This window comes from Mastigoproctus giganteus, chromosome 5 (assembly GCF_048544385.1).
Source record: "Mastigoproctus giganteus isolate SK-2022 chromosome 5, ASM4854438v1, whole genome shotgun sequence".
Lineage (NCBI taxonomy): Eukaryota > Metazoa > Arthropoda > Arachnida > Uropygi > Thelyphonidae > Mastigoproctus > Mastigoproctus giganteus.
Genome location: NC_143579.1, coordinates 16694718 through 16706064, shown reverse-complemented (window position 1 = coordinate 16706064; position 11347 = coordinate 16694718). Strand labels below are relative to the sequence as shown.

General features: G+C 36.0%; 1 protein-coding gene across 1 annotated transcript in view; it reads right to left on the bottom strand.

The window, feature by feature from the left end:
- Positions 1–323: 323 nt before the first annotated feature.
- LOC150085205 (glyceraldehyde-3-phosphate dehydrogenase 2-like) overlaps positions 324–11347 on the bottom strand; it is a 46889-nt gene continuing 35865 nt past the window's right edge. Inside the window, exons 8-11 of the mRNA XM_090373922.1 lie at positions 9912–10006; positions 9544–9709; positions 3434–3531; positions 324–652 (exon numbers count right to left, since the gene is read on the bottom strand). Of these exons, the coding sequence (XP_090230048.1) occupies positions 577–652; positions 3434–3531; positions 9544–9709; positions 9912–10006 (435 nt within the window). The 3' untranslated portion in view covers positions 324–576. The remainder of the gene's footprint in view (positions 653–3433; positions 3532–9543; positions 9710–9911; positions 10007–11347) is intronic.

Below are 11347 nucleotides of genomic sequence, written 5' to 3'. Positions count from 1 at the left end.
ATTGCAAATTAAAGCTATTAGTGAAAAAGGAAGCAGGTTAAAGCTATTAGTGAAAAATGAAATCAGAAAAAAAAAAAAGTGCCCACCTCATTTCCCATTCCCACAAGAAGTTGGTCTAAGCTTACTTTATATTTATATGCAATAATGAAATTTTCTTTCAAGTGTAAAAACTGTGCCACTTCTATTCATGTACTGAATGGCATATTAAACCATTCTCATTACACTACAGCTGAATCAGATTTATTCAAAGGGTGTAAACAATTTGTGGAGGTCATTTTTAGAACACAAGACAGAAGTTACCAATAAAAGTCAGATATCCTATAGTCTCTTGTATGGAATATTTAATTCAACCACAAAATTTACAGGATGAAAATAAGTGTAGGAGTGAATAAGCCATGGATGTGTGAACTATAACAGAATGTAAACAATTGCAACAATGAAAGTTTTTCACATAGGATATTCAATAAGATTTCTTTCCCATTTTCTTAGTGCTACTGGTAGTACTTCATGAGTTACACTGACTATTAAACCTATAAGACTCACTGTCTCATGATTTTCAAAAGGTAAGCAGATAATTTAAGAGCTGTCTTTGCAGTGCATATACTTGATCAGGTCAACCACACGGCAACTGTAGCCAAATTCATTGTCATACCTAAGAGTCAAAGGAGGGAAAAAAATCAAAAAAGTTAATTAATGTAATGTATATGCAATTTAAATTTTTTTTAAATAAATACTTAAAGCCACACAAATCCTATTACAAATTTGTTATTGCAAATATTACTATTAAAGGGTTAATACTAATATTAAAGGGTTAATACTAAAAAAGGTATTATATGGAACAAGGCAAATCCTTTCGCAAGTTGTACTATTCATGCATCTCTTCTCTAGAAGAAGAAAGTACATTCTATTTTGTTCTTAGATGCATGTTTTAACCCAGACAGCTTGTTTATTTGGTTTTTAGGAGCATTAGCAACTAAGGCCACATTGCTCCAGGATTGAGGTGGTCATTCCCTGACCTTTCCGCATCCTCCGTATTTGGTGGTGACTGGCTCGAACCCTGGTCTAATCAAGAAGCGTGTGCTGTGCACTGCTGCTCCTTCCCACCTGGCTACGGAGGGGCCTTCCCAGACAGCACATTTCAACATTTCTTAATTGTTAAGTAGGCAATAGGTGCAGGAAATGACAATCCAGTTGTAACTTGAACAAAATAGATGCCAAAAATATTCAAGTAATTTGAAATCCTAATAAATTTAGAGCATAAGGCTTCAAAAGTATGCTCTAAATTTATTAGAGTATTGCAAACATTTTGAAAATATTAAAATATATACAAACTTAAGGATAAAATTTAAAAACATTGCTTTTAACATAATGATTCAGGAGGTTCAAATTCAAGTTACTCTATTCAACTTCTGTAAAGGTTTTTTTACATAAGTGAGACAGTTAATTACAGACCATCTTCAAATGTTGATTTCTTGGGAAGTTCCTTGTTACAAACTACTTAATTCAGTGTGCCAGTTCACATGGAACTTCATTACATATTGTTTCTATAAACATTCATGGGCCAATTTTCATGATGGCAGGAAATTTTAGAATACCTTATGAAGGAATTATTACTCTCCCTGAAACTGTTCTACTTGATTGAAGCAGTCATTTAAATTTCTCCATCTGATGGAATTTCAACCAAGCTCTCCCACACAAGGTGGGAAGTGATAAAAACCATTACACTATCACAGAGGGAAGTCAAAATACATTGCGATAGCTTTGCAAAAGAAACTTGCTTAATACTTGGTTGCACCACCTTGAGCATTTGATGGTACTGGATCCAGGTGCTGAACAGCCATGTTCCACAACATCCCAGATATGTTCAAATGAGCTGAGATAAGGAGAGAGTTTGGTGGACACAGGACTGAGAACTTGCTTTGACACTTCACTGAAGTAGTCCACCATCTTGTTGAAAGATGGTTTGGTGAGCTGAGTGGACTGCCACAGGTGCAAAGTCAAATAATGGACTTTAGTTTTCAATAAGTCACTGATCAAGAGGTACCAGGGGCATTCCATCCAAACATGTCATGGACTCTTATGCTGCCCCCACTGGGCTGTATTTTTTTTTACTTTAAAGGCCCTGCTTTTAATTCCTTGTTTGTCGTTTTGCAGGCAGTCAGATGCAACGTTCAAAAATCTGCAGAAATTTCTTCCTTCCAAATACAATCTTGAAAAATTCAATTCTGTCCATCCATTCTTCAGACTGATATTTCAGTCACACTTTGATAAAAAATTGCTGCAGTTCATTTTGTGAATGTGAAACCCACTCACCATGTGGAACAGTTGGAAACTTATTTGTAAGAGTTCCAATTTTCTTTTAGAAAGGTCTAATTTCAGTTTCCTAACTTCATCACCAGCAACCTTTACTAGATCTTGATAGCAAATCAAAATACTTCTCTAATACAGAGAAACTTACTTTGTGACTTCAAAGTAACTTACTTTGAAGTCACGTGGGGGGGGAAGGCCACCTGCTGTTATCAAATGAATATAAACATCAGTAAATGCAGACCTAGTTTTTCAGATTGTTTATATGAAACATATGGATGGCAGTACAGCAGGAAAACAAATGCCAATAGTTTGATTGAATTTTCGATTTTTTCTATCGAAGTCCAATTCTATTGGACTTCGATGGAAAAAAATAACATACACTGCCTGCTTAATAACTACAAAATAAGTTTTTTTCGGATTTACATGAAGTTAAAACAGACATCAGCATAGTGAAGAGACTCACTGGGAAAACAAATTTCATAATCTGAAACACATTCACAGTGCCACAACATCCAATTGAAAGATGACTTAAAAGTACTACCTGCACTTAACGGATAATTAAGTAATATAAACATCAATGAACACCGATTTAGCTTTTCAGATTGTCTATATGAAATGTAAATAGATGATAGTACAATAATTGCATCAGCACAGCAGAGAAAACAATCCATAATTGGAAATGCTGATGGGTATGCAAGACATAACAATGAACTGGAATTTATGATGTTGGTGGATGCAACATGAAGATGACAAAGGGTTAATACTAAAATTGAAAAAACCTATTCCTATATGGCCAAATTAACATTTGGAATATTACAGCTAAGTTCTTAATATTGTTCTGATGAATGACCATTTAACGATCAGTGCTACAAAGCACATTTAATGTGCTTTGTAGCACTCATCAGGATATATTTTTAAAACTTCAGAGTGAAAAAAAATGTCTTATGCAATTACATAAAAAAGGGTATATTCACTACAAACAAGAAATAAAGCATAGGTTACACAACTACAGCAAGTCTACAGCAAGAATAGGATATTCACAAGTAGAACATCTGTTTGGTGGCATACTAAACTCTTAAACATTAATGTCAAATAAAAAAAATAAATTCTTATTATTACATACCATGAAATTAATTTCACAAAAGTTTTAGTCAAAGAAATTCCAGCTTTGGCATCAAAAATGCTACTGTGTGAATCACCAAGGAAGTCAGAAGAAACAACCTAGAAAAAGAAATAATGTGAACTTTATAATCAATATAGCACTTTGTACACAAAGTTTCTATTTGCTATTTTCAGCAAAATGGCCATGGAATATGCAAAAAATAAAATGTTACATACAACTATGGTAGAACTTAGATTGTCAATCAACCTATTTACAGTCAGTCTCCGTTAATCATCATAAACCCCACTACACCATAATGTATTGATATTGGCACCATGTCACTCAGTCTCACTAATATAGTGAGTTGTGAACTGAGTTCACAGCTCACTATATTCAGTTGTACTTTAACCTCTTGTTTCATATTTTAATAATTTTTATTTATTAAACTCATTGAAATGACAGAAACTTAGCAAGCAGTGTTGTGATTATCACAAAAAATTGAAATAATCAGTAGTCTAAGAAAAGGTGAGTGCTACAAGTATAGCATCCGTTTATGGAATAGGAAGAATAATAAATGACAGAGTGATGCAGACAAAATTGAAAACTGCGTGTTGAAAATGGAAACCATTGATAGTAAGGTAAGGTGTATTTAGTGTCAGATGGCACCAGGGGTTCCCCATTTCCACATAGTTTTTGTGGTACCAGTTTGCTGGAAATGCCAGAGATTTAAAAGTGTATGGATATTGTATATGTGTAGTGTCATGTACCGTTGTTCATCTGGTCATTTAGCCACTGGACCCCTGCTGAGGCCTAAAGCTGTCCCACCTTCGCCCCATGGAGGCAAACCAGGAACCCAGTAATTTTAGTTTTACTCTGGCAGGTCTTGCCACCTAATATCCTGAGATTTCAGTGGCTAGGACCTAAAAAAAGTGCACACTCTTATATGCAAGTACACACAGACCGATCCATATAAACACGATACACGTATCCTTTTTATCGTCTGTTTTGATGATAGTTACGTGAGGGTATCCCTTGTGTAACTATATGGACGAACGGTAATTTGGACATAATTAAGTTGGTGTGTGGGGCATTCACTGGCATAAAGATAGTGGATGGGAGACTGAAGGTAGGGGGTTAAGGTAGATATATGGGGATGATAGTGTAGGCAACCCCAGAAGTCAGTGAGGCCAGCCCATGCCTCACCAGGAGAAAGTAGGGGATGCCAGCTCCGTGTCCAGTTAAGAGGTAAGTTACCTGTAGACCTGGGGAGAACCAGTTTGGTGAGGTTGGGTAGTTTTGTTCAATATTGATGGTAATGTTAAGTCTTAAAACAATGAAGCTTGCTAAAAATGAACAATTAGACACTGCAATGTTTCAATGGTTTGTTCAAAAACATTGCCAAGGAATTCAATTGTTAGGACCTATAATAATCAAAAAAGCCATTGAAATCAATGAACTAGGCAGAGATCCTTCATTCAAGGCTAGCATCAGAAGGTAAGACAAATTTAAGTTTTGCCATGTTGTCAACAGTTATCGATCCAGGGTGAGAAGCCAAGTGCAGATAACTCAGCAGTTTCTGTTTATTGTTAAAAACTACAGAAGGAAATAGCTGATTTAAGTTTGGTTAAAGACCAAATATACAACTGCGATGAGACTGGCCTTAACTGGAAGGCACTGTAGCCGAGTGGTCAGGAGCGGGAGTGCAGTAGCACATGCTCCTTGAGTAGACTGGGGTTCAAGCCCCTGACTGCTGAATACGGTCGATATGCCAACCTGCAATGGACCAGCGTGGCAGATTATGGTCCATTTCCCTCGGCATGAGTTGTTGAGGAGGCTTCCATCCTGCAGTGGGTTGATAATGATAGTGGATTTACTTTTTTTTACGTTTACCTCAAAAGACACTAGCCTCAGTGAATGAACATATGACACCAGGATATAAGATGTAAAAAGATTATATCACTATAATGGTATTGTTAATGCCAGAAGTAGTCAAAAACTGCCTTTGTTTGTTACAGGAAACAAAAAAGGCCTAGATCATTTTAAAATATTAATTTAAATGCTTTGCCAGTTAAATATTTCTTACAAATCAACACATGGATGGATGAGCCAAAATATATTTGTACCATGTGTAACCCTTTTGATGTCAAAAGGGTTACCACAATATGCAATGCTACTGATGGACAATGTGCCTAATCATCCCATATATGCATGGGATTTAAAAAGCAATGATGGCAAAATATCATGCCACTTTCTGTCAGCAGGCACTACATCACTCATTCAACTGATGGACCAAGGCATGATTGAGAGTATGAAACATCATTATCGCAAAATACTCATTTAAAAACATGTTTCAACAGAAAATAAATTAGATGTGATAAGAGTTTTGGAAAAGCTACACTATAAAAGACAATTTAATGTCGTGATGCCTGGAATGATGTTCCAATTCAAACAATACAAAGAGGCTGGAATAGGTTGTGACCAGAAATATTCAACTGATACAGAAACCATTCCAAAAGAAAGTGAAATTTTGCAGTTACATTCAAGCATTCCTGGTTTTAAATATATTTCAATGGAGGAAGTAAATGACTGGCTGGATATGGACATTCGATGCAAAATTTTAGACGAAATTGTGATGACAATTTAAAACAATTCTAAAACTGAATCAAAAGCTGCTGCTGCTGCTGCTCATAGAACAACAAACATAATTAGCCACTGTGAAGCTAAAACTGTTGTCAAAGTGCATTGAGTAGTTTGGAAAAAAAAAAAAAAAAAAAAAAAATATATATGTAATATTGTTTTCTTTTAATATTTTTTTTGACATTACTAGACCAGTGTAAGTCAAAATATTAAAAACAGATGTTGTATGTAGATATCTGTATTATGATTTTTGATGACCTGGTAAAAAATAAAGTTTAATTAAAAATTTTATTAGGTTATGTATTATGTAATAACATAAAAACAAGTTAGATGGCACAGTCTATTGCATGTATAAATGTTTTCAATGTGCATATTCTATTATCCAAAATTGTCTCGGTCCTGTATCCTGACGGATAATTGAAGTTCTACTGTATATATACAGAGTGATGACTGAAGGTGGTCACTGAACTATGACCACCTACCTAATACTTCGTAAGTCGTCCTTTTGCCCTCAGTACAGCAGCTATCTGACATGACATTGATTCAACAAGATGTCTGAAGCATTCGTGAGGTATGGCCAATCAAGCTGCGTGCAATGCAGCTATGGAGGTGACTGATGTATCCAGATGCCTGATATGCCTTTCCATAGTGTCCCACAAGTGCTCCATGGGATTGATATTGGGGGAGTTCAGAGACCAATTGATATGCTGGAAGTCAGAACTGTATTCCTCAAACCATTCCTGCACAACAAGTGCCCAGTGGCTCGGCACATTGTCATCTTGAAAGACACCACCATTTGGGAAAAAGGTAACATAGTGGGATGTACACAGTCAACGATAGCAGAGACTACTGATACGTTGTTCCACATGCACCAGTTAAGTTCCTACCAGTGAAACATGCCCCACACCATAGAACTGCCTCCACTTTTGATACCATGCATGATGAATCAAGAGCCTCCTGCTGTTGATGCCAAATCTGTACACAACCATCCACAGTGTTGAGTAAATAACATTACTCCCTTGACCAGCACACCTTCCAGTCTTTAACATTAACTTGCATGCTCTTTGCACCAGGCAAGTCTTACACTGATGAACCTTTGTTAGGAGAGGATGCTGTTGGGGTTGTCTGCTGGTATAGCCCATATGTGCAATGCATGATCACAGCAGATATTGCTCTGGGTTGGCCCACATTGTATTGGTTAGTCAACTCTTCAACAGTGCTGCACCTGTTGAAGTCATCTGACACAGCACTCACCTCTAACATCAACCTTTTGCTGACCTTTGCAGTTTTGTGGTTGGGTCATTGTTTGACCATTTTGATGCCAGTCCTGGTACACTAGCTACAATGGCTATTGAACACCACCAGTTCAGCCGTTTGGGAAACCAAGGCACCAGCTCGTTGAGCTCCCACAATCTGTCCTTTATGAAAGTCTGATAAATCCTTCCTTTTACCCATCAAGCTTGGAATTTTACTACCTACTGAACTACCAATACCTTATCTATGCTACATAGTTTAACTGCACACTCTTACCTCACATGGTCAACATATTGCATTCACTTTTCATAAGGGTGGTCATAATTCAGAGAACACTGGGCATAAAACATTTTCAGAACATTAGATGTGACTAATTTGAGCACATACACGAAAAAAAGGTTGCTGAAAGAGCAGTGCTAGAAGAGAAATGTTGCTTTTTGCATGGATTACAAGTAGCAAACATTCTTAAATATGGATACTATCCAGAAGGTATACACAATTATATATAAAGAAGAGCACATGCTTCAAGTAGTACAAATATTATGGTGGGGAAGGACTCTGCAGTCCTTGTAAGAGAAATTAATATTTCAGCTATCTTGGATCCCTTTCCACAGAGAGGGAGAGAACCAGGATAGCAGAAAAAGCAAACAAATTTTTTTTATTATGATACAAAAACAAGCACATTTTTTGCATCATTGGCAGTCAATATATTGACTGTCAATGTTTTGTCCACCAATAGTGGACAAAAAAGTGATGCACTTTTTTGTCCACCACTGTATTAAGGAGGCAGCAAAGGAAGTAAGCAGACACTCAGCTATGATTAAGATGGCATCCTTGGACTCAGGAGGCTCGATGGATTGGACATGTATCCCCAATTCACAAAGGGGGGGGGGAAATCGAAATGCAACACTAGTAATTACAGACTTGGTAGTCTAACTTTTCCAGGGAAAATAATGGAGTCATTGGTTAAGGAAATGATGCACAATCATCTAGGTGCTGCAGTTATAGTTCACACAGGGCATGGGTTTGTTAAGAGGAAGTCTTGTCTGACCAATTTGATTGGATACTATGTGGTCACAAAGGACTTGGATCAGAAAAATAATTTTGATATCATATAATTGGATTTTAGGAAAGCTTTTGATACTGTTCCACATGGAAGCCTACTGTGCAAGTTGGAGCAGTATGGCATTAAGGGCAAGTTGCTGCTATGGATAAAGGGATGGTTGAGGACAGAATGGTAATCATTGGACACTGCTCTTTGTGGAATAATGTTATTAGTGGAGTCGCCCAGGTTTTGGTGCTGGGCCCATTGTATATCAGTCTGCCCTTCAGACATGGAAACAAGAAGAAAGTCTAGGGAATAAGGGGGATGTGGCAGAACCTCTGCACCTATAGCAGTAATCACTGCATGCACAATATTAGCCATATGGGACCTGGCATTGTCTTGGAGAAATCATTTCACACTAGAAAGTTCAGCCACACCAGAATACAGCTTACCAAGACACTCATTACCATATGCTTCATTCATCTTTCTGTTTATGATGCATTTAAACCCAGTCTGACAATAATGAATCATGATGTGGGGCTAAAAAACAACAAGCTCAACATGTACTGGCATGCATGCACAGAGTCTGCTCACACAGTTAACAAAAATCTTGCACCAGTCTGAATTAAACAATCACCCCTTTTGTGTGTAAATAAAAATATAAATTTCCCTCTTGGGGGGGGGGATATGATATGTCAAGGTTGTAGTGTACTACATTGTTTAAAAGGCATTTTTACTTTAAAGTTGCCTTAGAATGTAGATGAAAATATGCATATTAGAACTGGGACCACACTTGCAAAACTAAATATGAAGATTTTGGAGACACTTCACAAATATTTTGTCCTGTTAGTCCAACTGCTGATGAAAGCAAAGTTGGGGGGGGGGGAGCTCATTGATAGTTCATATACATCAATTTATGCCTGTTAATTAGCCAGTCTCCAGTAGTTGATTTCATGTCATCTAGGCTGAAAAACCCTGGAATAAATCCAGGATAACTTCCTCTGCCTGAGATCAGAAGATCATAGCACCAAATGATCCCTTCAGAAATTCCTCCTGTCATCAATGGGAATGAAGACAAACCTAGTTCATTTAGTGCACAGTTGTACCCAATAGTAAGTTCATTCAGTCTAAATTGTGTAAACTGATTACAGTATAAATTTAAAAAATTGATTTAATAACAGTAAAAAATTCTTACTTCATCTTCAGTATAACCCAAAATTCCCTTCCAGTTATCACTTTCTGAAGCAGCTTTCACAGCAGCTTTTATGTCATCATATGATGCTTCCTTTGAAAGGCGGCAAGTCAAGTCAACAACCGATACATCAGCAGTTGGTACACGGAAGGCCATTCCTGTTAGTTTTCTATAAAAATAATATTGAAAGTAAGGTTGTGTGTTATAAAGAGTTTTCTCTTAAGTGATTATTTCTATAATAAAGCTGTTCTATTCATGACTGTTTAATTGCATCCAATTATAGTTACTTCCTAATCATGTAGTGACCAGGTATAAACAATCAGGTCTAAGAGACCTGACCAATGGTGGTAATGCTTAAACCAAAAACTTACCCATTTAAATCTGGAATAACTTTCCCTACTGCCTTTGCAGCACCAGTTGAGGCAGGAATAATATTCTGGGCTGCTCCACGACCATCACGCCACATCTATTTATACATAAATAGTAAAAAAAAAACAGCATTTAAACAACAAATTTATAATTAACAATTTCTTGTTCAGTACTGATTAAATGCACAGTAATTCTATAAAAAATGGTTTGAGGTCCATCACTGCTTCCATTTCCTAGTATTTCTTTTTTTTTTCTGGACCTAAGTCATTTGCTATTTCTCAAAGAATGCAGATTATGCTAACAAATTATGCAGAACACTACACACTGAAAAAAAATTAATAACTGGTAACATGTTTCTCTGGATGATTATAAAAAGATTACAGTAGATAAAACTGCAAGTTTTTGGGCTGTACTGGAACATTTCTTTTTTTTTTTACAGAAAAAAAATTTCTTCCAAAAACCTCATCTCTGTTTCTGCTATGAAATGAGATGGAGATACAAATAACTTGACTGAAGTTGTTTCTACCTGTTTAAGACAGAAAACCAAATAGAGAAGTCTGCTCACATCCATAATAACCACTGATTATCAGGGAGGGCAATACTGATAATGCATAGCTAGATATAACCATGAAGCTTTCTACTATTAAAAAAAAAATAAAAAATAATATATTACTGTAAGTAGCACAATACAAATTAACAAGTTTAGGTATAACTATTGAAATTTGAGATGGCTGGAGAGATTTTGTCAATTAATCAAGTTAAGTGACACTATTGTGCTATGTATAGTCTGAGGAATTTCTCAGAATAAAATTATGGGTCAGACACCATCAAATGTAAATTTGATGGCCTAACTAGCCAACTTATTTTCCTTTACCCCTGAGTGGTATGGCATTTAATAGAAGTTTATATCCATGTGGTCCGAGTGCAACACTTTACTGATTATTAATCAAACTATGTACCTGGAGCATGTAATGAACTAAGTCTGTATACAAACTTCAGTGATACTGCTTTACATATATACGTGACCAACATAACAAAACTATAGGTATTTTTTGATGGAAAAATATATACAGAAAAATTAGTTCCTGGAAAATAAAAATGTAACCAACGCTATGCAAACTTGCATATATATTACAGAAAATACTCATAGGACAAACATTACTTGCACAGAATATAAGATTTTAAGGAACAGAATGAAAAATATTCAACACTGCTATTTGGAACCGTTTTTTAATTTCTCCTTGGTTATTATCAAAATGGTAATAATGCTATAGCTTTTCTAAAAGCCTTAAATGAGAACAAAGAATGAAAAAAATCCTTGCTCAAATTTTAGAGCTTGTCATTTTTTACTATAATATTTTCAAGCCTTGAAAGTACAGATGACAATAAAGAGATGGAATGCCTTATTAAGCATAAATAAATAATTGTTACAGGGAAG